Genomic DNA, 27,927 nt, shown 5'->3' with positions numbered 1-27,927 from the left:
CCTGTCCCTGACCATTACCTAAAAACACTTGATGAGCTCCAGAAAATATGTTGTTGAATGACATGGCACCCACAGGCGCCATGTTGGAGCCCTGCTGTAGACAAACAGCTGGGGTAGGTCCTCCTAAAAACCTCTGGCTGGCCCAATTAGAAGCTGGGCTAGATGGACCGTTAATCTCATCCAGTTAAAGGGAGCTCTACTAGTCTAACAAAAACACTGTCTCTTTCTATTGGACCCACAAGGAAGGGTTAGAGATCGGGGAGGAGGCTGGCGGGAGGAGGCGGAGGCCTCATTCCTTGTTTTCTATATTGCTCTTTCTTTGGGCGAGACATTCCAGGGGAACAGAGAACTGTTGTCTGGGCTGTAAATAGCTCCTCAGGTTGGCTGCCAGGGGTGCGTGCGGAAGGGGTGTGCGTGTGTGCAAAAACAGAAAGGCTAGAATCCGCTCGGAGTAGATTAGCCGTTTGCAAACATGGCTCTGCACCTGCTCTCAAGGCCTTAGCATCAAAGCACTGAGTGGGCAACAGGGTGGGGAGGCGAGGGGCTGGCTGGGGGGTAGGGGGCTGGGGGAGTCTGGCCCCTTCCAAAATGTTCCAGACCCTTTCTTTGAAAAGGGTCTGGAAAAAGTAATTATAGTAAAAATAGTTTAGAATTAAAAAAAAAAACCCAGTTCAGAGATAAAGGAAAAACAAAACGTGCAGGAAAATTTGTTCTTCTCAAATGTTTTCTAAAGCGGCAGAGTTCTCAAGGCCGTTGATTGCATCTCATTTATTCAGGTACAGGGGCACCAGTTGAGGTGTGTTTGTGCTGAACTAGGATGCCTGTGCTAAGCTGTGTGGCTGCTGGAGGTCTCCCGGAATTGTACTGGGCTTTTCTGCACGCCATAAACTTAGTGTCATGCTTAACCTCTGAAGACGCTATATTCCAGCCATTCCACACGACATTGCCAACCTCCCATGTCTGGCCAGAAAACTGCTTCACCATTTTAAAGCATGAGTTGGTGAATCCCCAAAAATGGATTCACCAACCAAAAAAGTGCTATCTTCCAGAGGACAGCCAGCAGGCCACTAGCAAAAGAAAAGTATGGAGGTGAAGAAGCAATACCTCTGCCTCCAATATCCCACCTTTGCACCTGCCTCCCTTTCCCTTCTTCCAGGGACAGGAATTTCTTTTTTTTTAAGGTGAACTGCCTGGAGCAACAAATAGGTGAACAAGTGAGCAGGCGATGCCTGAAATAATTTTTTCCCAATGTTGTAACACAAAGCATGCCGTTCTAAAGTCCCCCCCCCCACACCGCAAATCAGAAAGGAGATTAATTTTTAGAATTATCAAGACTCATGGGGTAGCATTCAAAAAGCACTATGCATCCATTATTAGATGCATAGGTGTTTAAACTGAAAAGTATGAATTAAAAAAAAATTAGCGGCCTCGCGGGACCTTTAAAACATGGAGAAAAGGGATTGGTTGTCTGGATTGATTGACAGGTGGATGAGAGTCATGTATAAAGCATGTTGCTCTCTTCCGCCATTTCAAGCAGCACTTGTAGAGGGTAAGAAGCATGAAAAGGCGGCAGATCAAAGGAAGACAGCAAAAAAGGTGTGGGGCTTGGAGGTGCAATAATCTTTAGTGCTATGCCCTTCAGCTGGCGTAACACTATTTTTACTGATGTGCGGAAATGCCCACAGTGCAAGGTGGCCTGTATGGCATTCTACCCCACTGAGGTTCCTACCCTCCCCAAACCCTGCCCTAACTAGTCCTATCACCAAAGCTACAGGAATTTTCCCACCCAGAAGTGGTAACCCTGCTGCTAAACAGGTGATTTAGATGAAGAAAGCCAAGAAAACAGGCTGCACTAGCAACCCATCAGCACTGCATCCTATGCTATGCTGTGCCACTCTGCAAACCAGGTTTATACACTCTGCTTCTGAAAATAAACATGACTGGGCCCACATCTGCTTACAAGGCCCAGTCCTGGGCCCAGGACAAAGCCGAAGACCAGGAGCAGAATCAGCTTTGACTCCCGAAAACGTATACTCTGGAAAATGTTGTTGGTCTTTAAGGTGCTCCAGGACTTGAAATTTGTTCTACGACTACTACAGACTAACACCACGACTCACCTGAAATCACCTTACATGTGTGCCTGAGGACATCCCAGGTTACCTGGAAGTGAGGAAACTCTGCATACGCTCAGAGACACTTTGGCTAAATTTACACTTTTGACTGAGCCCAGGTCTGGAGTTCTGCTTGTGTGGGAGACGAATTTCCCCCCCCGGGCATGGGGGCAGGATGGAATGCACAAGATACAATCTTTATTACTAAACATTTTTTTAAATGTGTGTGTCCATAGTATCACACATATGACGCAGCACCATGAAAGTAACAGCTGCAGAGGTCAGAATTCCCTATAACTTAGCCAGCCTATGGAAATAATTACTACTCGCTAGCAGTATTGCTGCTCGCTAGTACTTAAAAAAAATAAAATTTAAAAGCCCTTAATAGTGGCTGAATGGGATGTTATTTACTAGAGGTGATGTTATTTACTCCTTCAGCTACCCGGTTTCATGCATTAAGCCAGGGGTAGTCAAACTGCGGCCCTTCAGATGTCCATGGACTACAATTCCCAGAAGCCCCTGCCAGCATTCGCTGGCAGGGGCTTCTGGGAATTGTAGTCCATGGACATCTGGAGGGCCGCAGTTTGACTACCCCTGCGCCTCTGCTGCAGGGCCTGCAGCCTTATTGAAGTGAAGCACATCTGAGGCTGATTTCTTTGGACCCTTGTGCAAAGGAAGTGAATTATAAATGTAATGGATAAAGTAAATGTAACACATCTCAGGAGCAGACAATTCTGGGGACAGGAAGAACTTTAGAGCAGTTGGGCAGCACGGTTAAGAAGAGGTCTGGCTGCAGAAATGGCCTGAAGCATAAACAGAACATGTCCGGCCTACCTAGCAAGAAAGACTTGCTAACAGAGTGAAGAAAAAAAAAACTGTCCTTAATGCGCAGGAATGGGCAGCAGAAGCTTTTCAGGGCATGGGGGTAAACAACATCCCATTGAAGGGATGTTTTGTTCCCCTGGGTGGTTGGCAACTCTAAATTCATCCAAGCCATGAGGGGTGTGTGTGTGTGCTTGTTGACCATCCCCTATACCTTTTAGAGATATTTGGTATGCACAAATTATTGAGTTTATTATTTCTGTGTTGTGAAAAACCTGCTGATTATCTACAGCTCAAGCCGCAAGCCAACAGGCTATTTTGTCCTCTAATCAGTTGACAACCATAGAAACCACATCCTCTCTTGCAAGGTTGGGTCCCATTCCAGATGTTCACGTGCTCCTGTTTCAGGTCTCAGCTGGGGGAGGAGGTGCAAAGTCAGTTGATGAGCAGATGGAAACCCCCCCCCCCCCCCCGCTGTCAGGTACATCCAACACTAAAGTACAGAATCTATACACTGAATTTTTTTAAGTGCATTTGTTGCTATAATGTAGGGGACCCCAAAATGGTACCTAGGGGTGACAGGACACCCATCATGTGGTTGAAGAAGAAGAAGAAGAAGAAGAAGAAGAAGAAGAAGAAGAAGAAGAAGAAGAAGAAGAAGAAGAAGAAGAAGAAGAAGAAGAAGAAGAAGAAGAAGAAGAAGAAGAAGAAGAAGAGTTGGTTCTTATATGCCACTTTCCTCTACCCGAAGGAGGCTCAAAGCGGCTTACATTTGGCTTTCTCTTTCCTCTCCCCACAACAGACACCCTGTGAGGTAGGTGAGGCTGAGAGAGCCCTGATATCACAACTCGGTCAAAACAGCTTTATCAGTGCTGTGGTGAGCCCAAGCTGGCTGCATGTGGGGGAGTGCAAAATCGAACCTGGCATGCCAGAATAGAAGTCTGCACTCCTAACCACAACACCAAACTGGCTCTCTAGAAAGTGGGAGAGCCCAGAAGAGCTTCTGGTTGGCTATTGGGGATTTGATTGGCTGCACGGATTCATAAAAATGTTGCTTTGGCATCAGCTGCCACCATAGCACAAGGATCTAGACAGTGCTACTGGAGTGAAGCTGGGGCCATCCTTTTGTGGCAGATATTTTGTGGCACTGGTTTGGTTGCTGTGCCCACCATGCTGTGTCAGAATGGGCCCACGGACTCAAAAGGTTTGGGGACCTCTGCCTATGGTTGAGGCAAAAGGGAGCTCTTCCACCAGGCATTTGGTTGAGAGAGGTGACCAGCAACATCTACAGGGCCCCTGCTCCCTCCCTCCCAGAGATCCACCCATGCGTTCTGCTCTGGACCTGTTTGCAGCATTATATTCTGTTACCTCTGTTATAGTTTAATGCTAATGTTATTGATATGTGAAAAGCTGAGTTCCATGTACTGTTTTCTGCATTTTTATGTAAACCGCCCTGAGCCTCAGGGGAGGGCAGCGGATGGATGGATGGATGGATGGATGAATGGATGAATGAATGAATGAATGAATGAATGAATGAATGAATGAATGAATGAATGAATGAATGAATGGTGGTCTCCCTTCCTCACAAAACCAATACTGCTCCATCCTCACGCCAATTGCCCAGCAGAAATGCCTGTTGTTACCCACCCTGAGCCAACCGGGAAGGGCAGGCTATAAAAATAAAGTGGTGGTTGTTAACAGCTAAGCTGGGTTCAGGAGAGCGATATAGAAATTCAATTAATTAATGATAGTAATAAACAAACAAGTGAGCAGCTTTTCCTGCACTGTTTTTCCACGGACATCTGCAGAAGTCAGCACCATCACACTGAAAAGAACCAGTTCCCTTCTCGCCCAGTCCTGTGTGCACCTCTGACATTAATGGGATGGCTTTAGAATGGTCAAGGTTACAGGTAATTCCAGAGGGTTGGCTGCATTCAGTCTGTAGCTGCATAATAAAACAGGAGCCCAGTCATGCCTTCAAATACTAACAACAGGTATTGCAGCAGAAGCCTTTGTAAGTTAGAGCTCACTGCAACAGAGGCAGTGAAACATCCATCCATTAGGCTTGGACAAGTGGACTTAGTATTAAAATGTGGTGGGTGGGAGATGTCACAGATTTCAAAAAAGACCCAGTACTGAAAGCAAGTGATTCACTCAGAGCAAGTGGGGACCATCTGCAACGGCAGGCAGATAAACAAGGTAGGATTCAACATAAGACTTAGTGCAAGGTAAAGAAATGCACTAGGAAGTTACAGTGGTATAGCTGAACTAATTAACTTCTGCAGTGCCTGAGGAATCCCTGATTCCTGTGAAGGGTTTCGGGAGTTAACCCTGCTTAACTTCTGAGATCTGACAAGATCTGAGTAGGCTGGACCACCCAAGTTCCTGGACTTGTTAGTGAAGTCTACTTCAGAATCTTCCGTGTTGGATTCTCCCTTTGAATATTGGAGATGTGACCCTTTGGGGTCGCTACCCCCACCCCCATGGCCTGAATCCAAACAAATGTGCAACTAGTTTAATCTACTCTAGGGGTAGGGTCCTTTAGAGCAGGGGTAGTCAACCTGTGGTCCTCCAGATGTCCATGGACTACATGCTGGCAGGGGATCATGGGAATTGTAGTCAATGGACATCTGGAAGACCACAGGTTGACTACCCCTGCTTTAGAGTGTGGTCACCCAGCAGTCTCTACCTACAGTCACATGGCAAATGTCTTTTGAAGTGAGAAGGGGGATTTGAAAAGCAGTTTTAAAGGTGGCATTTGAGTAGCTGACAAGATGTGAGATTAAGGATGACAGCTCAGGGTTTAGAAATACCTGGGTATTGGGAGGTGGAGGAACCAAAAAAGGTTAACAAGAAAGGAAATGTCTGTAGGCCTAACGGAGGTGCACCATAAAGTTTCTCAAATATCACATAGTTATAAAACCAGCAGTATTTATTAATGATACAATTTAAATTTGAATTAAATATTATTATGATTATTATTATGATTATTATTATTTGAATTTCTAGCCTGCCACTCCCACAGAGGCTCGTGGCAGGTTACAGTACACATAAAACCCCCAATAAAAATTTAAACCCCAGTAAAAAATTAAATTTTATCTGAGGCTCTATGCATAGCCTCAGACAAAATCTGTTCTTATCAACATACTAATGTCCCAGCACCCCTGACCAAATGCTGCCAAGGCATATTTTCTGTGTATTTGGATCCCTGCTTGACTGGAGGACACTGACATGGTCTCAGAAAGATTCAATTGGGTAGCACAACAAAAATAGAGTAATAGCAACTTTAAGACCAGCAAAGATTTATTTAAGGCGTGAGCTTTCGAGTGAATTTAAATGTCTGAGGAAGAGTGTTTGCACTCAAAAGCTCACACCTTGAATAAATCTTTGTTGGTCTTAAAGGTGCTATTGGACTCTATTTTTTATAGACTCCCTGATTTGGCAATTTTATACTCTGAAATGTTTTTTCTCGCTATCTGTTTTATCTGGCCGCAGTGCTGTATTAAAAATATATTTGATTTGATTTGATAGACTCAGAAAGTGAAAGCTGTGACATGATTAATGCTCACCTTGACCAGAGCTTGTTTTTGAGAATTTAAAAACCTCCTTTCATTTTACCTGGTCCACGTATGTACTAAGGTGACCAGATTTTAACTTTGGTAAAGCAGGACACCATTGACCGGGGGGAGGGGGGGCGGTTCTTGATTAAAAATTTGGTCTATATGGAGCAACACAAATTTTCATAGAACACATAAAAGACAAAAATAGTATTGTAATATATATATATATATATTTAATTTCAATATAAGTACAATTTGCCAGGTCCCTCCAGATGTCCCTCCAAAAGTGGGACAATCTGGTCACCTTAGACTAACAGCCCACACAGTGTCCATTGTCTATATCTGTTAAGCTTCTGTCTATGTAAAGGAGCTATTTTTAATATTCTAATATATCTATCTAGTAATATTTTTCTTATTTTTGGTGATATTTTATCAATTATTACCTAGACAGGTCAAATTGGCTGAATAAATCTTTGGCTGACTGTATATTACAAAATTCATTGTACATGGACATTTCTTGTATGCTGTACTTATAGGTATGCCAGACCATTGATAAAGGTGGCAATATCAAAACGCATTTGATCAGTGACATTGAGACATTAGTATGTTAATAGGATTGGATTTTATCCGAGGCTATACAGAGAGCCTTTGGGTGTTTTTAATTTAAATCACATTAATTAATACTGGTATTTTTCTAACTACATTATATTTTAGAAACCTTACGATGCATCCCCATTAGGTCTACAGGCATTTCCCTTTTTGTTAATCTTTTCTGGTTCTTGGGCATGTACAAGTCCTTAAAGAATCCTAAAGGAGCTTTCTGGATCCCAGCTCGTATTTGTTATCAGAAAAGTACTTTGTATGTCTTCAGAAGCATTTGTGAATATGAAAGTGTCTTTGATATTTGATAGCTGGTAAAGTGGAGTGGCTAATCTGAGTGATCATGCTTATTTTCTTTATTCTATGGGGAAATGTTCATTTGGCATTTTCTAAAGAAAGCCTTTCTTAATGGTGCCAGGCCAACAATCAAAGTCTGATTCAAATCTTGCCTCCGCCACAATCTCCCTGCATAGCCTTATATAAGCCTTTCTCTCTCACATGCACAAACGCCACCCTACAATATGAGGAGAGTAATGCCGGCCTACTTCTCAGGGTTGTTGTACAGATAACAAGATAATGCACATGGAACATTCTGAAGTGCAAGGTAGAAGTGCTTGTTTTCCAAGTGGAGCCTGGTTCAATTTCTGGCCTGCTTAATTCCAGATGTTGAGGAGAGGGCAGGGAAGGAAGCCTTCTTTCCCTCCCTACTCAGAGCAGCAGTTTGCAAAAAGTGGGAGAGAGGGAGAAGATGGCTCTGAGTGGCGGGAGTGTCCTTTGAGACTCTTCCAACAGCCTGCTGCTTAAAGTCAGCCAAACGCGGCTCAAGGCCGACTAGAGAAGAACAAAGGAACATTGGCAAGGGGACTGTTCATTATGGGATAGGCCTGGGGTTGCAACCAGGCATGGGAGGGGGAGGGCAGGGAGAGAAGGGATGCCGATAGTGGAGAATCCAGGGCATGGCTGGCGTACAGCGGGCTTTGGCAAAAGCGATCCTGAAAGAGAAGATTACAAAAGTGTCAAATGGGCGCTATGTGCACAGGGCTTGATTTCGTAAGAAAGGGAGAGGTGAGGGGGTTAGTGCCTAAGGGGCCCTTCATTCCAAAGGCAAGGTGGTGGTTCCGGAAGGCATTCTGCACGTCCTCAGAGGCACGCTGCTATTGCAGCACAGATCCCAAAGCTCTGATGAAGCCCTGTCATCCCCACCCGCCCAACCTCGCACCTACTATTTGAAGATAACTTCCAAAATAACAGCCCTCCTCCTCTTCCTGCCTCAGTGGTTTCCTCACCGGATACCTCCCCCTTCCTTGCTCCTACTTGAAGCCCCTGAAAGTATTGCTCAGGGTGACAGGCTGCCAGTTCCACAGTGGGACAGAGATACACCTGCAATGTGGTCAGCCAGCCTGCATGCTTGCCTGATGGTCTGGGGGTTATGGGGCTCTGCTACCTATCCGGACAATTTCTTCCTACTGCTAGAGCCGAACCTGGTAAGGAGTCTGAAGGGCCAGGTGGGAAGGGGTGGGGTGCCAAGAAAACAGGCAGGCAGGTAGGTAGGTAAGGGACTTTTGCACATAAGACTGTTTGATATCATTCCTTTTTCCTATGCCTCCCCTGACTGTACAGCCATATCAGACAAAGCAACATCTGCTTGATTTCTGCCTTTTGCATGGCTGTAAAAAGACAGGCCCCCGGAGGAAAGTCAGCCGGCCTGCAAGGAGGTCATAGATAAGGTACTGAGGCCAGAATAGGGGTGGGTCGGCAAATAAGAATAAACAATGCATCGGAAATATTTTAAACAAACAATGGTTGAAGAGGGGGGATCTGCTCCTTTGGAGAATTAAGCCCTCTGCTCAACTGATTTCTTTTCCCTTTCTGTTTCAGACCCAGGCAGACCTGATTTTCCAGGATTTTATGATCCAGTTCAACAAAACCTACAGGAGCCAAGAAGGTAAGGGTTCCATGTTACGTTGCTATGCATGGCTTGGGAGGGGAAATGGCTCTGGTTGTCTTTTCTCACCAGGCTCTTTGGGAGGGGAGTGTCTGGCAGTTAGAAATTCAACAAGCGCAGTGTTGCCAAACAAAAGGGGGGACTATACCTGTTTTAGAGCCTCTTGTGGCGCAGAGTGGTAAGGCTTTGCCCATAAATTCAATCCCAGCAGCCGGCTCAAGGTTGACTCAGCCTGCCATCCTTCCGAGGTCGGTGAAATGAGTACCCAACTTGCTGGGGGGTAAACGGTCATGACTGGGGAAGGCACTGGCAAACCACCCCGTATTGAGTCTGCCATGAAAGCGCTAGAGGGCGTCACCCCAAGGGTCAGACATGACTCGGTGCTTGCACAGGGGATACCTTTACCTTTACCTTTATACCTGTTTGATTTCTGCCTCTCCTGAACCTATTGAACCAAAGGAAACCTGCCAGAGAACAGCCAGTATCTTTGCCCTCTCTCTCCATATTGCATTCAGTCCTGTAAGGACTTTCAAAGTTCTTCCCATTTTATGGATGTGGCATCTGAAGTTCAGGGACTGGACGATAGTTATCAAGCTTTAGGACAGGTTTTGTGTTCAGTTTTTCTCCCTGAGAATGGGGGAGGGCTCTGGAACGTGTCTTTCTTACCTTGAAATGGAGTCCCCAAAAAGCCAGCATCCAGGGTTGGTCTTCAAACACAGTTCTTGGGGTATGATTCTCTGACTCAAAATATATGGATCTGAATCTAGGATGAGTTTCTTCACGGTGGGGAGGAAGACCCCATCAGTGTTCTGAACTTCTCATTTTACCCCCCCAGAGAGAGCCCATCGCTTCAATGCCTTTGTGCAAAACCTGAAAGTCAGCTGTGCGTTACAGGCCTCAGAGGTGGGGACAGCCAAATATGGGGTCACTTTGTTCAGTGACCTGACAGGTAAGGAGGAGGGAGGAGCAGTCAGGCCCAAAGGGGGCCTTGGGATAAAGCCTGGAGCTGTCAAAGGTGGCAAGCAGGAATCACAGAATCATAGAATAAGAGTTAGAAGGGACCTCCTGGGTCATCTAGTCCAACCCCTGCACTATGCAGGATACTCACAACCCTATCGGTCATTCACTGTAACCTGCCACCCCCTTGAGCCTTCACAGAATCAACCTCTCCGTCAGATGGCTATCCAGCCTCTGTTTAAAAATTTCCAAAGATGGAGAACCCACCACCTCATGAGGAAGCCTGTTCCACTGAGAAACCACTCTGTCAGGAACTTCCTGGATGTTTAGACGAAATTTCCTTTGGATTAATTTCATTCCATTCGTCCTGGTCCGTCCCTCTGGAGCAAGAGAGAACAACTCTGCTCCATCCTCTATATGGCACCCTTTTAAATACTTGAAGATGGCTATCAAATCCCCTTTCAGTCGCCTCCTCTCCAGGCTAAACAGACCAAGATTCCCCAACATTTCCTCATACGTCTTGATCTCCAAACCCCTCACCATCTTTGTTGCCCTCCTCTGGACACGTTCCCATTTGTCAACATCCCTCTTCAACTGTGGTGCCCAAAACTGAACACACTACTCCAAGTGAGGCCGAACCAGAACAAAGTAAAGCGGTACCATCATCTCCCGTGATCTGGACACGATACTCCGTTTGATACAGCCCAAAATTCCATTTGCCACTGAGTCACACTGCTGACTCATGTTCAATGTATGGTCTGCTAAGACTCCTAGATCCTTTTCACACATGCTACTGCCAAGAGTGTGATTCGACCCAACGCTGAGACTCAGGACTTAGGAAGTTCTCTTTTCTCGGACTCAGGGAAATGTAGATGGGCTCCATATTGGTTGACAGCTCTCCTGTTGTAGAGCATCTTCCACTTATTGCAGGGGAGAAACTGGGGGCCTTTTCGCACAGGGATCTTTGTTGCAAATTGTTTGCGGAATGAAAAATCGCCATTTAAAATAGTGGAATTCGTCGTTATGCATACCTGCCTTTGTAGTGGAATCAGTTGCGTTTTTTAGCGTTTCCCACAGGCTTCCGGTCTCGGCAGAAATCGCTAGAAAGGAAGCGCTATTGCCAAGCTCGTCCCGCCCCTGGCCGTCAAGCAGCCAATGGGCAGCCGTTAGCATGCTCCCAAACAGCCCCTTTCCCTTTAAGAAAGGTTAAAAAAAAAAAAAAAAAACGACCCATAGCAACGAATCTAGGTAGATTCGTTGCTACGGAGAGACCCATCCAGCTGCCTAATGTGAGCTGTCGCTTGATTGTATGATCGTTTGCACGCTGCCTCGAGTGATAAAAAAAAAATCCCCCCCCCCCCCTCACGGGCCCGATTTTCGGCTGAATTTATTTGTAAAAAATAAAGGGACTTTATTTCAGCAAACGGGCTTTTCAGTGGTTTGTGCTTAGTGACTAAAGGTGAAGGACTGAAGCCAGGGAAGCCTCTAAACAGAAAGAGGCTCGCCGGTGCGTTTATCCCCGCTCGCTCGGAGAAAAAAAAAATGGCGATCGCTTCGCCGGAAGTTTGGAGGAGAGAGCCAGGGGGAGGGACTTTGAAGAACCAGCAACAATGGTAACGCACAGGTCTTTAGCGCTACTGTTGCAGATTGGTTGCAGGAGTGTATCGCTATCCGGAGGGTGAATCCACTTTTCTGGATTCCCCTGAAAGCGCCACAACGAAGCGCTTTTTGCTGATTGGTTTCAGGATTATTGCAGATTGTCTACGACGTCGTGGGTTATGGCAAATTAGTAGCGTTTCCAAATAGCAACCATTCTGCTACTTTGAAGCCGTGCGAAATGGCCCTGGGCCTTGCCCCTTGGCCAAACTGGCCATCACAGCAGTCATTTTTGACTATCCTCCCCGAGGCACGTCCTGTTAGCTCCTGGATCACCTAGGTGGCTGTTCTGAGGTAAAAAATCTTTGGTTCCTTCCCCTGTCCCATGACATGATCTCACCAAAACTAAAGACCAGCATGGTAGCTCTAAACATATCCAGACCAAAAAAATATTTAAAAAATTAAAAATCAGTGGATTGACTCTGAACCCTTGATAATGTTTCAGTTTCACAGCATTGCTGCTATAGCAACTAAGTAGGAAAACAGTCAATAGGTAAAGCTTTCCTCATCACTGTGTCTGAGGAAATTATACCTGTTGAATTTCTGCCTAACATGAAGTTATTAAAGTCCTCCCCCTCCAGTATGCAGCTTATCTCCCATTACCCTTCAAGCCAAGTCTCATTTAATCTCCACTGTCCAGAGAATTCTACCCAGCGTTTAAGGTAAATCTGCCTTCTAGTTTAAACTAAAGCTGCCAGACATTTTTCTTCTCCCCCAGAAACAGAGTTTGAGAAGATGTTTGGGATTCCTTACCCTTCTCACCCCCCTGGACTGAAGAAGTCAGTGAAACCCTTCAAGGAGGGTCAAAAATCCTGCGACTGGAGGAAATGTGGAGCCATCACAGAAGTAAAAAAACAGGTAAAGGGACTGAATGTTGTGAAGGAAACCGTTATGGGAAGCCAAATGAAGTGGGAAATCCCGTGTAATGAAAAATACACTTAGGGAAGCCTCCAGAAGCTTCCAGAGGCCTTTCTGAGAAATCTTCATTTACATGTTTATAGGGAAAGAAAGAAAACACTGGTTAGATGGCCAACCATGAACAAGATCCAAGGGGCAGGTTGCGGGTGAGGAAGTAGTCAAACTGCAGCCCTCCAGATGTCCATGGACTACAATTCCCATGAGCTCATGGGAATTGTAGTCCATGGACATCTGGAGGGCTGCAGTTTGACTACCCCTGATCTAAAGATGTAAGATCCAACATGTCCATGATTTATTCAAAACAAGAACGAGCCAAAACGGGGTTCCAGGCTTTTAACCTCCATATTCCATAGACTTCCTCTGTGGCTAGTTCCTTATCAGCAAGTAACTTCTTTTACTAGATGACCCATCGGTCTTTGTATATTACAAGAAAGAGAATGACTTTGATTGGAGACAAATACCATTGAAGTTGAGAGCATATCATTTCAAAAGAAACGAACCACTGAGGAAGCCTACGGAAACCAGAGGTTAAAAAGTCCAGAACCCCCTTTTGGTTCGTTCTTGTTTTGCATAAATCAAGGGCTTCTTGGATCTCACATCTCTGGACTTTTACTTCTTCGCCTGCAACCTGCCCCTTGGATCTCGTTTGTGGTTGGTTTGGGACAGATTCACCCTCTGTTTCACTGTAGATGCCAACTATGGCAGAATAAGAGTAGGCCCAGAATCCTACAACCGGAGGACCTGCATCCAGATGCTTTCTAGTGGGGCTGGCCCAGGATAATTTGGCTTTGTAGTGTCAGGTCTCTTGAATTCTACTCCAAAATTCCACCCACAACACCATACTGATTCTCCGAGGAAGGATGGTCAATGGTTGGTGCCATGCAGCATAAAAGCACTTATTTGGATTTTGAACAAACTACAACTCCCACCTTTTCTGCTTCTGGGCTATTAATAGCAACCTGGCAAAGTTTCTCCACCTCTTGTTTTCCATGCCTGTAGAATGCCTTTGACTGTTACTAAGACTGTAGCAGCTCCTACACTTTGAAATAGCCAGTCTGAAGAGGTGCATTTTCCAAAAAAGTGGAAAGCAGACATTTTTAAGAAGGTATTTTAAGAAAAAGGATTAGAAGTGCAATGTAATGGAATAGATCAGGAGGTCAATTGTATAAGGGAAGAAGATTGTAGTCTGTTGCCTTGTTTAATGTAATGAATTCCCTGCTGTTTTTATAACCAAATCTCACATTTTGGCATTAATAATACAGCTTGGTTTTGGGGTGCCATTGTTTTGACTAGCATGATTTGCTAATTCTGTAATCCTAGTTCGATTGCAAAATTTATTTGGCATCCTGTGCTGATTGATTTTAGGGGGTATCTCTCATAATTCCAAGGGATCTGAGAAAAGCGGGCTATGCATGAAGCACAGTTAAAATAAATGGAAGCATCAGGTGCTAAATCTCCTTCTGACAATCTGTTTCTCAAGGCCTCTGGTGGATTAAAAGGCTTGTTTCAATTGCCAGCCAATGAGGATCCATCTTGCCTGCTGCTGGCATAGTCTCCCCCACAGTGTGGCTAGACAGTTAGGATCACTGTTAGATATCCAAAGGTAACAGAACTGTAGAAGAATTTATCCCAGCTCAGTTACCCCTCAGGGGCCTGCTTGTGGGAGCAAAGATGGGGCCTTGGCTATCTTAAAGTGAAAAGAGGAAATCCATGAAATAAAAACACTTTTTTAAAGTCTTTGACATAGGAAAGTTTTGATCAAATAATTGCTTGAAATAATGTGATGATACTGAGGGGCTTTACGCACCGGGATCTTTGTAGCAAATTGGTCACTGAATGAAAAATCGCCATTTAAAATAGTGGAATTCGTCGTTATGCATACCTGCCTTTGTAGTGGAATCCAGTTGCGTTTTGTAGCGTTTCCCACAGGCTTCCGGTCTCGGCAGAAATCGCTAGAAAGGAAGCGCTATTGCCAAGCTCGTCCCGCCCCTGGCCGTCAAGCAGCCAATGGGCAGCCGTTAGCATGCTCCCAAACAGCCCCTTTCCCTTTAAGAAAGGTTTAAAAAAAAAAAAACAGACCCATTGTAACGAATCTGTGTAGATTCGTTGCAACGGAGAGACCCATCCAGCTGCCTAATGTGTTTGAGCTGTCGTTTGATCGTTTGATCGTTGCCACGCTTCCTCCGAGTGAAAAAAAAAAAATCCCCCCCCCCCCCATGGGCCCGATTTTCGGCTGAATGAATGTGTAAAAATTAAAGGGAAAATACATCAGCAAACGGGCTTTTCTGTGGTTTGTGCTTAGTGACTAAAGGGGAGGGACTGAAGCCAGGGAAGCCTCTAAACAGAAAGAGGCTCGCTGGTGCGTTTATCCCCGCTCGCTCGGAGAAATAAAATGGTGATCGCTTCGCCGGAAGATCAGAGAAGAGAGCCAGGGGGAGGGACTTTGTAGAAACCGCAACAATGTTAACGCACAGGTCTTTTTCGCTAGTGTTGCAGATTGGTTGCAGGAGTGTATCGCTTTCCGGAGGGTGAATCCACTTTTGGGGATTTCCCTGAAAGCGCTACAAGGAAGCGCTTTTTGCAGATTGGTTTCAGGTGTGTGGCAGATTGTCGACGACGTTGTGCAAAACAGCAAATCAGTAGCGTTTTCAATTGGCAACCATTGTGCTATTTTGAAGGCGTGCAAAAAGCCCCTCAGGATAGCAAACCAGCTAAATAAAGACCAAAGTCATGGTAAGAAAGGGAGTGAACATATTTCACTTTGCAAACCCACAAAAGAGAAGGTGAGGTACCCTAGAAGAAATGGCTGTAAAACGGCCATCTTTGTCATGCAAGATGGCCGTATCCAGGCTGGTGGAACTTTACAGGAGGCATCGAAACAGTGATGAATATTTCCATAATGTTTCCCTTTGCTCAGCTACTGAAGGTTATCCTTGGAAGATTCCTCAACTGCACTGACTTAATGCACTTACTGGCTTCATTCATTTATAAGTATGTAAGATGTGCTTCCATGAATGAATTACCAGTCTTTCACTCCCATTCATCAATGAAGAAAACAATTAATCTTGTGCATCCTTCCAGTGCTCTACATATTCCCCCCCCTTCCTTTTCAGGGTACCTGCAGGTCATGCTGGGCTTTTGCTGCTGTGTCCAACATTGAGGCCTTGTGGAACATCCATTGTCATTTGCCACGAAACCTATCTGTACAGGGTATGTATGATATCAAAAGAAAGCTTGACGGGTTGGCTAGCAATCATCTACAAAAGGACTCACATTTTTGGGCTAACTTGGATTGATCTGATTCAAAGCTTGGGGGGGGGAGGGGATGAAGGTGGAATACCACCCTCATTAAGCCTTATATTCCCCTGACTGAATTCAAGGCCTTTCCCTCCCCATGCTGATGTTGTTTTCTCCCATTCCAGAGATTGTTGATTGCACAAGATGTGGATCCGGCTGTGTTGGAGGTTATCCATGGGAAGCTTTCCAGACAGTTCTCAATCACAGTATGTCCTCTGACACTCTCCCTCACCTAACCTGTCCTGGCCACCACATGGAAATTCTGGTGTTAAGGAAGTATTTCCTCAAGCCAAATATTGTAGTGCATGTGCTAAACCTTGGGCGTTCAACCCTTACGGCGCCTTACTCCGCCTCATGACTAGCTCTTGTGCAGAAGAGCTGTAGAATCTTGCAGGGGGAGTCCCACAGGCCAGGAGAAGAGTGTTTCTGTGCCTGCAACCTCTGTTCAAACAGCTGGGCCTGCTGGTTGATTATCTGCTACCACAGTGGCACTGCGCCAAACCACACCCAGCAATCAGGAGGGTTTGTCTCATCAAGTCTTCCTTATGCTGGCTTGCCCGCATTCTCCACCACTATGTCTCCTCCAAGAGGCAATGGGACATCACAAATGACTTCCATCAGCAGCAGAGACTCAACAGATAAAACGGCATTCCTTAACTTTAACTTTATTTCTTAACCTTCACCCTCCCATTTCTGCCCTTGAAGCCTCAGGGGGACGAGCTTTTCCACTTTCTTGAGGCACTTACACCATGCCTGCCCCAGTATAGTAGCCTTATCTTGCTCCAGGCCCCAGCTCCTCCTTTAGGTTCCTCTTTCTTCCCTCTTCACACCTCTTCATCTTTGCTCAACCAGCTTGCATCCCTTGCCAGCATGGTGTAGTGGTGAAGAGCATGGCCTCTAATCTGGAGAACCAGGTTTGACTGATTCCTCCCTCACATGCAGCCAGCTGGGTGACTTTGAGCCAGTGACAGTTCTGTCAGAATTCTCTCAGCCCCACCTACCTCACAAGGTGACTCTTATAGGGAGAGAAATTTATTTTTGAATTTATACCCTGCCTCTTCCAACAAAGTCAACTCAAGGCGGCTTACAAGTAAAAACAATAACAATAGCCCATAGTAACATTTACAACTAATAGCAAGACAGCAGTGCAAATTCAGAGAAACCCCCCCTTTTGGTAGTGAAAAGTAGGGTACAAAAACCCAGCCCCTCTTCTTCACCTCTTCTCTTGTTGTTCTCTTAACCAGTGGTCCCCAACCTGCGGGCCGCGGCCCGGTGCCGGGCTGCGAAGGCCATGGCGCTGGGCCGCGGCTCCCTCTCCCCGCCCCCCCCCCGCAGTAAAAAACTTCCCAGGCCGCAAGCTTGCAGCCCGGGAAGCTTCTTACTGCGGGAGGGCGGGGAGAGGGAATCAGGGCCGGGCCGCGTGGCTGTGCGGGCGCAGCCCGCGGGTGCGGCCCGATGCGCGGGCATGGCCCGCGGGCGCGGCCCGATGCCCTGCCGGTCCCCAGCCTCAGAAAGGTTGGGGACCACTGCTCTTAACCACTTCCTTGTCTTGTCCCACTTGAACTGGGTTTGTATGGGGCTGCTACTGCTGCCTTGAGAGAAGCCCCACTCTGTCCTGGTGCATCTGTTGCCTTTTGCCTAGGAAGTGGAGCCTCCTCTGACTTCCACTGACACCTTTGTGGCACATCAGGGCTATAGAAAAGGAACCCTTTGCATGCGGTTCTTTTACAGGGTGGTAGAAAGAGTGCTGTCAAGTCACAGCTGACTTACGACCAGCTCCTAGGCAAGAGACAAACAGAGGTGGGTTTGTAGTTGCCTGCCTCTGAGCAGCACTCCTGTCCCTTGGTGATCTCCCATCCATACGCTTCCCAGGATAGACCCTGCTTAGCTTCTGAGATCAGTATAGCCAGGCCATCCAGGGGTTCTGTACCCTTCTGGAATCTGGTCCCCCATTTACTAAACCTCTTCCTTCTCTGGTGGTAGCCTGCCTCATGATTAGGGAGGTCTGGAGACAGACAGTTGATAAGCAGGGAAGCGGAGATGGCTAGCGTCCTGGGGAAGGGCAGGATATGAATAATAAATAAATAAATGATCCCAAGACTTTGCACGGCCTGCCAGTTGGAGTTGTCTAGTGTGCTTTTTCTAGCCCATCTGGCCATACCGTTTTATTTATTTATTTATTTATCATTACATTTCTATCCCGCCACTCCCACAAGGACTTGCGACGGCTCACAGTATAAAACCCCAATACATAAAATCCCAATACCTAAAAACTCCAGTAAAACTTATAAAAACCAATAATTAATCTAAGCATGGCGATAACCTCGGTATGGATGGGGGCAGAGAACCTCAGTCTGCCTAAAGGCCCCGCAAGATTTCAAGACCCAGCCAAGGGAGGCCCAGGTATTCTCTTGCGCGCTGACCTCAACTGTAGACCTGGCGGAAGAGCTCCGTCTTACAGGCCCTGCGGAATGCCGAAAGCTCCCGCAGGGCCCAAAGCTCTTCTGGGAGCTTGTTCCTGGCCAGGTGGGGGCCAGGACTGAAAAGGCCCTGGCCCTGGTCGAGGCCAGATGCGCTTCCCGGGGGCCGGGAATGACCAACAGGTTAGCCCCCGCAGAGCGTAAAGCCCTGCGTGGAACATAGGGTGAGAGGCAGCCCCTAAGGTATGTGGGTCCCAGACCGCAGAGGGCCTTGAAGGTAAGAACCAGCACCTTAAACCAGTGGTCCCCCCCACAGCGAGAAGCTCGCCAGGCTGCGAGCAAATCGGCCCCCGAAGCGGTCGATCAACTTGCGGCCCGGCAAGCTTCTTGCTTTGGGAGGGGGCGGGAAGAGAAGCTTGCCAGGCCGCAAGCTAATTGGCCGCTTTGGCAGCCGATTTCCTTGCGGCCTGGAGGGGCGGGAAGAGGGAGCCGCGGCCGCTGGCATGCAGGCGGCGCAAACGCGCACGAGCAGACTTGCCGCACGTGTGCGTTTGCATCCGGCGGGGGCGCAAACACGCATGCACGGCAAGTCCACGCATGTGCGTTTGCGCCGGGGCTGCTGCACAAGTGCGGGGCCCCGGGTCACCCTCTCCCCGCACCCCGGCGCAGCGGTCTGCAGCCTGACAAAGGTTGCAGACCACTGCCGTAAACCGTATCTGGGCAGCAACTGGCAACCAATGCAACTGCCTCAGCACTGGCTGGACGTGGGCACTCCAAGATGTCCCAGTGAGGACCCTAGCAGCTGCATTTTGCACCAGCTGTAACTTCCAGATCAAGCCCAAGGGGAGGTCCGCGTAGAGCGAATCACATAAATCTATTCTGGATGTTCAGAGGACAGGTAGGGCGTTAGTAGCTTTGCCTGGCGGAGGTGGAAAAACGCTTGGCTGGCTACCTTCTTGACCTGGGCTTCCAATGTCAGTGAGGCATCCAAGGTCACCCCCAAATTCCTAGCCTGGGGCGCAATGGTTAGTTGCATCCTCGCTAGGGTGGGTAAGCGCACTTCCAGCCCTGCCCCCCGACCACCGAACCACAGGACCTCCGTCTTGGAGGGGTTGAGTTTCAGGCGACTCTGCTCCAACCATCCAGCCATGGCTTCCAAACATCTGGCGAATGGTTCCGGGGGAGGGAGTCCAGGCGGCCGTCTATCAGGAGATACAGCTGGGTGTCATCCGCATTAATGTCTCCCTGCCCAGTCCTTGAGAACACTAGAGCAGGGGTAGTCTAACTGCGGCCCTCCAGATGTCCATGGACTACAATTCCCAGGAATTGTAGTCCATGGACATCTGGAGGGCCGCAATTTGACTACCCCTGCACTAGAGGCTTGTTACAGGGACGTCCCATTCCCAATCCTGGCTGTAACAATATATCAGGCCCACAAAGTGAGCAAAATTTGTGTTCTGTGTAAAACTGGGGTTGCCGGGTCCCTTATGGCCAGTGCTAGGGGATGGGAGGGAGTTAGAGTTGCCATATCCAGGTTAGGAAACTCCTGGAGATTTGACGATGGAGTTCAGTGGGGTACAATATGTAGAATCATGAAATCATAGAATTGGAAGGGGCCATACAAGTCTACTGTCCTCCTCGAAGTAGGATCAGCCTAACCCATCCATGAATTCACTTCCCAAAGTAACCATTTTCTCTAGGGGAACTGGTCTCTCTAGTCTGGAGATGAGGTATGATTCCAGGGGATTCCAAGTCACACCTGGAGGCTGGCATCTCTTGGTGTAGTGGTTAAGAGCGACAGCCTCTAATCTGGAATTTCTAATCTGGAGAACCGGGTTTGATTCCCTGCTCCTCCACATGCAGCCAACTGCATGATCTTGGCCTAATCATAGTCCTATTAGAGCTGTTCTCACAGGGCAGTTTTGTCAGAGCTCTCTCAGCCCCACCTACATCACAGGGTGTCTGTTGTGGAGAGAGGAATGGAAGGTGATTGTAAGCTGCTTCGAGTCTCTTTTGGGTAGTGAAAAGTGGAATATAGAAGCCAACTCTTCTTCCAAAACTGTTAACCTCCTTGAGGGTCTCATTAGTTTGACCTTGGACCAAGGAGACCCGGTTCATATCCTTGCTTGGTTGTAAAGGCTGCACAGCTCTTGCAGATACAGGCCCAAATGAATGGGATGGGGAAAGAACTGTTTCCTTACCTGATACCCATGTGTTGTATTCCAGGTGGACTGTCAGAATCTGGAAGCTACCCTTATGTGGACAAAGAGCAGCAGTGCAGAAAGAACCGAGAGAAACCAGTTGCCTGGATCCATGACTATGAATTCCTATCCAGGGATGAAAAGCGTAAGGATTTCTAGCGATGGTTGGCCTCTGAAAAGGGGCCGTGTCAGAGAACTGCATGCAGAGGGCCTCACATTCAATCTTCGGCATCCCCATTTCTGATGGGTGGAGTAGGAAGGACTTTCCTAGAATCATAGCATTGGAAGGCACCTCATGGGTCATCTAGTCCCACCCCCTGCACTATGCAGGACACTCACATCCATATCACTCATCCACTGTAACCTGCTACCCCCTTGAGCCTTCACAGAATCAGACTCTCTGTCAGATGGCTATCCAGCCTCTATTTAAAAATCTCCAAAGATGGAGAACCCACCACCTCCCAAGGAAGCCTGTTCCACTGAGAAACCGCTCTGTCAGGAACTTCTTCCGGATGTTTAGATGGAATTTCTTTTGAATTAATTTCATCTCATTGGTTCTGGTCCATCCCTCTGGGGCAAGAAAGAACAACCCTGCTCCATCCTCTATATCAGGGGTAGTCAACCTGTGGTCCTCCAGATGTCCATGAACTACAACTCCCATGAGCCCCTGCCAGAAAATGCTGGCAGGGGCTCATGGGAATTGTAGTCCATGGACATCTGGAGGACCACAGGTTGACTACCACTGCTCTATATCAGTGGTCCCCAACCGCCGGTCCGGGGACCAGTCTCAGTCCATGGATCAGTTGGTACTGGGCTGCGGCTTCTCCTCGTCCTCCTCCCCGGTTGCTGCCTTGGGGGCTGCCCTGCCACTCTTCTGCCAGCTCATCTTTGGTGCTCTCCAGCAGCTGCCATGGCTGGGGCTCCCCCTTGGCATGGCACTTTGCAGCTGCTGCTGGCAGCGCCCCCCAGTGGCCAGCAGGAAGTCAGGGGCACCGGCAGGAAAGCAAGTGGAGCAGAAGCTCAGGCGGCGGTAACGTCCCTTGGCAAAAGACTACCCCCCCCCCCCGGGCCTTAGTAAAATTGTCAAGCGTTGACCGGTCTCCAGTGATAAAAAGGTTGGGGACCACTGCTCTATATGGTAGCCTTTTAAATACTTGAAGATGGTTATCAGATCCCCTCTCAGCTGTCTCTTCTCTAGGCTAAACAGATCAAGCTCTTCCAACCTTTCTTCATACGTCTTGGTCTCCAAACCTATGACTATCTTTGTTGCCCTCCTCTGGACATGTTCCAGTTTATCACCCCTCTTCAACTGGGGTGCCCAAAACTGAACACAGTACTCCAAGTGAGGCTGAACCAGAGCAGAGTAAAGTGGTACCATCACCTCCCGTGATCTGGACACGATACTCCGTTTGATACAGCCCAAAATCCCATTTGCCTTCTTAGCCACCGAGTCACACTGCTAATTCATGTTCAATGTATGGTCTACTAAGACTCCTAGATCCTTTTCACACATGCTACTGCCAAGACAAGTCTCCCCCTTCTTATACTGGTGTATTTGGTTTTTCCTACCTAAATGCAGAACTTTACATTTGTCCCTACTGAACTTCATTTTATTCAGTTTAGCCCACTTCTCGAGCCTATCAAGATCATCCTGTATTCTGATTCTGTCTTCTGTTGTGTTTGCTACCCCTCCCAGTTTAGAATCATCTGCAGATTTAATATCTCCTCTAATCCCTCATCCAAATCATTTATTAATATGTTGAACTACACAGGCCCCAGGACAGATCCTTGGGGTACTCCACTTGTCACTCTTTTCCAAGAAGATGCTGAACCATTAACAAGTAATACCTTCTGGGTATGATCTGTCAACCAGTTATTGATCCACCTGACAGAATTAGGATCCATACCGCATTTTACCAATTTCCTCTGCCTAGAACCTTGGCTAGACAATATAAATAAGAAAAAACAAAGGGCTGACTTCAGTAGATGTCATTAGTTATTTGTGTTGATTTTTTTTAAAACCCAGAACAAATTATGGCCATTCTTGTCAAGGGTTTAGGTTGTACAGGGGAAGGTCTGAGTTTCAGCTTGGCTTTTGAGGAACTGACTGTCAAAGGCGAGCAATGAGAAGAATGAGCTCTGTGCATGTTCAGAGGAGTAGCCTTCTTTCACAGATACCACTGAAACATCCTTGCTTTAGGATGCTTTGGGCTGATCCTGCGTTGAGCAGGGGGTTGGACTAGATGGCCTGGATGGCCCCTTCCAACTCTATGATTCTATGATTCTATGATCTAACCCTGAAGCCTAGCTGCATGGGACGGTGTGTGCGTGTGTCTCTCTCTTTCCTAATGCCTGAGATTTTTTTTAACTGGAGTTGTCAGGGATTGATTCTGGGACCTTCTGCATGCAAAGTACACACTCTACAATTGAGCTCTGTCCTTAGATGTTATTTGGGTTGGATGAACCCACCCTTCAAGTGCTAGCTTAGATGAAATCTGGATGAGTAAACCCATAGACCTTCTGCATGAGTCTCTGGGGGGGGGGGAATAATTAAAAGCACCTGAGCAGAGCAAGGAGGAAGCAGGGATAACGGGAGGAACGGAGTAAGATCCCAGGGGATGTCTTCTGTTGCTTCCCTGGGCCAAATAACGCTCTGAATACTGAAGGTGATCTTCTTTATTATGCAGAACTCTTTGTAAAGTGTAACTATAAAAATTCTTTGTAAGGTATTACATACCCGGGCAATGCAGACGTGGTAAAGATGGCAGGTCTTAAAAAGAATGGAGCAAAGAATATTGGGTCCTAAAAAGAAAGCATCTTATGATTTCCATATTGGAAAATGTACCACTGCATAACTCCAAAAGTTAACTTCTGCCCCTTTGAATTTTGTCAGCCTGCATTGATTCCCCCTGAGGTCTAACGGTGCCTTGGCCACACACAGGCTGGCAGTCAGGAAAATATAGAGGAATTGTCTAGGCTATTCCAAATTAATTATGGATCTTTTCATTTCTTCTTTTTATAATAATTCAAAACTTTCGTAATTCATCCAAAATCATAACAGAAATAAATCACAACCAAAACAGGTTCCTAGGTAAATAATATCCCGTTTTCCCAAACTTCCTCAGTGAAGACAGGATATTATTTACCTAGGAACCCATTTTGGTTGTGATTTATTTCTGTTATGATTTTGGATGAATTACAAAAGTTTTGAATTATTATAAAAAGAAGAAACGAAAAGATCCATCATTCATTTGGAATAGCCTGGACAATTCCTATATATTTTGTTTGGATTGGAGTTACCGAAAGGAATTGACGGTTTTGTTTGGAGTTAGCAGTCAGGAAAAGCCATCTGGCCCATGCTCAGGCTACTAATAATCAGAATTTCACTTGGGGCAGGAATGGACTTTGACTGTAGAGATCACATCCTGGGGAGGGAACCAAGGATCAACCTTTTGGTCCCCCCCCTCTGTATACCAGTGCCCATCTCAGATCTCATTTTCTTTACTGTTCCCCAGACATAGCCCAAGTGGTTGCTTCCCGAGGTCCTGTAGCAGCTCTCATGAATGTCCAAGTGCTAAAGGTAGGTGTCTGATGGAAGCGGAGAGAAACCCATTCCCTTTCCCCCACTCTCCTTGGCCTGGACCACTGCCGGGACAGAAAGTGACCCCTCCCTCCAGAACTCCTCCTGTCTTTGACCGTTTATGCACTGGAGGTTTCATGCTGGTCTGCAGGCTGGAGTTTTAGTCATGGCAGGTTGCCCTACCTTTTCCTGCACTCATACGGGGGAGCATTTGGCCCGGTGCACCTCATCTGCCCCAGATTTGTGCATCTGTACGGGAGCTGGGGCAGTAAAGTTCCCAGTGCGTAAACAGTCTTTCTGAACAGTTGCTCACACTAGTTTGTTCTCTCTCCGCCTGCCAGCTCTACCAAAAAGGCATTATCCAGAGACCTGAGGATTGCAGCCCCCTGCATCTGACCCATGCTGTGCTCATTGTGGGTTATGGTGAAGGTGAGGCATTCGTTGATGGGGTTATAGGAAAGGCAGGGCAAATACCATCAGCAGGGGACAGCTGGGCCTAAGGCTCTAGCACTGAGTGGGAGGGGGGAGGGCAAAGGGCAGGAGCAATGAGCTAGGGCAGTGGTTCTCAACCTTCCTAATGCTGTGACCCTTTAATACAGTTCCTCCTGTTGTGGTGACCCCCAACCAGAAAATTATGCCAGTGTTCTTTCACAGAAATTAAACCCAAACTGACCAATGATGTGAAGAGCTATTGTTCATGAGTGTATATAATTTTTTTCCCCTGGGGTTTCTCCATTCAGTTCTGCCTCTTGTCCCACCATGCTGATCTCGCTCTTTTCCGCTGCTCCAGACAGACAAATGCTCTATCTCGATCTACCTCGCAAGGCTGTTGTGTGGATGGCGCTCCCCAGGCCAACCTGCTTGCCCTGCCGCAACCCCTGTGAAAGGGTCCTTCGACCCCCCATGGGGGTCCCGACCCCCAGGTTGAGAACCACTGAGCTAGGGGAAGTCAGTGGCTCATAGGCTTACAGTTGACCTCATCAAGAAGGTGGTGTGTTTTTAGATGGACAGATAATGAATGGGTGAAAATAGAGAACTATTCAATGTTAGCAGAAAAAAGCCCTCATGTTCAATGGGACCATGCCTCTTAATAGCAGTTGTGCAGGGACAATATTGGGGAGGCTGATGACTTGATACTCCGTACTTCCTGGAAGATCACTGCAGATGGGGACTGCAGCAAAGAAATTAAAGACGCTTGCTCCTGGGGAGGAAAGCTATGGCAAATCTAGACAGCATCCTAAAAAGCAGAGACATCACCCTGCCAACAAAAGTGCGTTTAGTCAAGGATATGGTATTCCCAATTGCAATGTATGGCTGTGAAAGTTGGACCATAAGGAAGGTTGAGCGTCAAAGAATTGAGGCTTTTGAACTCTGGTGCTGAAGAAGACTCTTGCGAGTACCTTGGACTGCAAGGCGAACAAACCGGTCAGTCCTAGAGATCAGCCCTGACTGCTCTTTAGAAGGCCAGATCCTGAAGATGAAACTCAAATGCTTTGGCCACCTCATGAGAAGGAAGGACTCCCTGGAGAAGAGCCTAATGCTGGGAGCGATTGAGGGAAAAAGAAGAATGGGACGACAGAGAATGAGGTGGCTGGATGGTGTCACTGAAGCAGTAGGTGCAAAATTAAATGGACTTTGGGAAATGGTAGAGGACAGGAAGGCCTGGAGGATCATTGTCCATGGGGTCGCGATGGGTCGGACATGACTTCGCACCTAACAACAACTTCCTGGAAGCAGGTATCTGACCAGTGCAGAAAATGGAATAGGGGATTCGACTGATTTAGTAAAGCTGCTATTTTTTATTTCAAGTATCCTTGCCCCGACTTCTTAGACTTGAAAGAACCCACCCCTTTCTCCACTGGTGATGATTTACAGTCATAGGACAAACTGTTAAAAGACACGCATAAAGAACTTAAATATTCTCCCCTTGCAGGGGGGGGGGGGGAGACATCATGTCCCATGGGTTGATCTTAACAGCTTTGTTATATAAAACAATTTAAATGAACCTCTGTAAGTCTGACAGTGCAGTGAGTTTTACAGTCTGAAGCTACTTTCAAATGAGTAGCCGTGTTGGTCTGAAGTAGCACAATAAAATCAGAGTCCAGTAGCACCTTTAAGACCAACAGATTTATTCAAGGCATGAGCTTTCGAGTGCAAGAACTGTTCTTAGTCTGACGAAGAGTGCTTGCACTCGAAAGCTCACGTCTTGAATAAATCCTTGTTGGTCTTAAAGGTGCTACTGGATTCTGATTTTAGTCTGAGGCTACTATGAACCAGCAGGACTGCTTCTCTGTAACAACCTGTACGATAGCCCTGCTCCTTTATTACCTGTGATGATGTTCAGGTGCGTCGCTGTGTTTGTTCTAAAGAAACAGAACCAAGTTTGAGTCCAGTGGCACCTTTTAAGACCAACAAAGTTTAATTCTAGGGATAAGTTTTTGTGTGCATGCATGCTTCAGATACATGCATGTGCACAATAGCTTATTCCCAGAATTAAAACATTTTTGGTCTTAAAGGTGCTTTTTTCTATTGTCTGCCAGGGTTAGGAGATCAGCCACTGCCAAACTGCCAACTTTTCTTCACTGGCTGTTCCTGCTCTACGGAATAGCTTTCTTGACATTGCCAGTGCACTGAGATTTTCTTAATGTATCTATGAATAAAATCAATATATTAGTGCAGGATCGTTCCCAGACCGAGGGAAGCGCACTTAGCCTTCTCGGTCCTGGCCCCTACCTGGTGGAATGAGCTCCCGGGTGAGCTGCGGAACCTGCAGGATTTACCAGCTTTATGCAGGGCCTGCAAGATGGAGCTCTTCCGCCAGGCTTTTGGTTGAGGCTGGGACTAGCGAATGAGAGCCAAGGGGTCCCAAGGGGGGGGGGGTATGGGACTAGCGAATGAGAGCTCATACCCCCCCCCCCCCGGACTAGAATGTTACATCTCTCCCCTCCACTCTTCCCGTCGCTCTGATAGTGAGGGTTGGGAATAAGATTATTTTTTCCGTCATGTTGGGATTTTTAAAATCTTTTAATGGTTATTTTAATGGGGTGAAGACTACTGTTACCCGCCACGAGCCTTATAGGGAGTGGTGGGAAATATAATAATAATAATCATTATAATTATTATTATAAAGGGATTGTTGGTGTTCAGAAGCAGCTGTTGCTATCAGTGGGAGCTTTTCTGGAGACATGTGGCTGGAACAGATAGACCTCTGCTCTGATCTAGCAAACACAAACTAACTTTACTGTTTACACTCCCGTGCAGTCAAATCAAGACGGAAATCCTGGTCTGGACCATACTGGCTGCTCCAGAACTCATGGGGAGACTGCTGGGGAGAAGAGGTATGCTGGCCTCCAATCATCAGAGGGCACGAGGAGAAAGAGTGGGGTGCTGGAGGAGCCGTCCAACATTCTGCTAAAGGAAGAAAATTGGCCCAATCCCTGGACTTCTGAAGGGCTCTTGGAGATATTGGAGAGCTGCCGCCTTCTTCCAAATGTGAAGCGGACAAGGGTGGGGAAGAGGAATGCACAAAGGGGGTTGGTTGCAGAGCAGAGTGTCTGCAAGGCAAGGGAATTTGGCCTGGAATTCAATTCGAAACCAGAGGCACTCCCCAAAGCACTTTAAAATCTGTGTTTTCTCTTCCCACTTAGGGGTATTTTCGGCTGCACCGAGGAACCAACACTTGTGGCATTGCCCAATTCCCAGTGACTGCAATTGTCAAGCAATCTGGGCACGTATTGCCTCTCTCATGCCCACCTTGATGGCAGAACTGTGTAAGAAAAAGAAACCTCCCAACTCTGAAGGCCAGAGATAGAGCTTCCCTACCAGCGGTAGGGCTGTACACAAACAAATAAACAAGAAAG

General features: G+C 47.0%; 1 protein-coding gene across 3 annotated transcripts; it reads left to right on the top strand.

Annotated features, from left to right (window-relative positions):
• Window positions 1-54: 54 nt before the first annotated feature.
• CTSW (cathepsin W) lies at window positions 55-27,927 on the top strand. Of its 3 annotated transcripts, none has more exons than XM_077328298.1 (11): window positions 55-113; window positions 8,972-9,038; window positions 9,874-9,987; window positions 12,370-12,509; window positions 15,683-15,779; window positions 15,992-16,072; window positions 20,513-20,632; window positions 24,003-24,067; window positions 24,409-24,496; window positions 27,329-27,405; window positions 27,715-27,927. In XM_077328298.1, the coding sequence occupies exons 1-11, from the start codon at window positions 63-65 to the stop codon at window positions 27,823-27,825; spliced, it is 1,011 nt and encodes a 336-aa protein (XP_077184413.1). In that variant the 5' UTR covers window positions 55-62; the 3' UTR covers window positions 27,826-27,927. The 3 variants fall into 3 exon arrangements, with proteins under 3 accessions (XP_077184413.1, XP_077184406.1, XP_077184422.1); XM_077328291.1 differs by lacking the exon at window positions 55-113 and adding an exon at window positions 8,159-8,577; XM_077328307.1 differs by lacking the exon at window positions 55-113 and adding an exon at window positions 8,732-8,820.

This window comes from Paroedura picta, chromosome 1 (genome assembly GCF_049243985.1).
Source record: "Paroedura picta isolate Pp20150507F chromosome 1, Ppicta_v3.0, whole genome shotgun sequence".
Lineage (NCBI taxonomy): Eukaryota > Metazoa > Chordata > Lepidosauria > Squamata > Gekkonidae > Paroedura > Paroedura picta.
Note: the sequence above shows the minus strand (reverse complement) of the source record. Positions and strands in the feature narration are given on the sequence as shown.

Excerpts from the sequence above, each read along its gene's own strand:
- CTSW (XM_077328291.1), top strand. The coding sequence starts at position 8,479 with ATGTGGTCAGCCAGCCTGCATGCTTGCCTGATGGTCTGGGGGTTATGG. Across the intron at positions 24,068-24,408 it reads TGAATGTCCAAGTGCTAAAG|CTCTACCAAAAAGGCATTAT; the intron begins GTAGGTGTCTGA and ends TCCGCCTGCCAG. Across the intron at positions 24,497-27,328 it reads CATTGTGGGTTATGGTGAAG|TCAAATCAAGACGGAAATCC; the intron begins GTGAGGCATTCG and ends ACTCCCGTGCAG.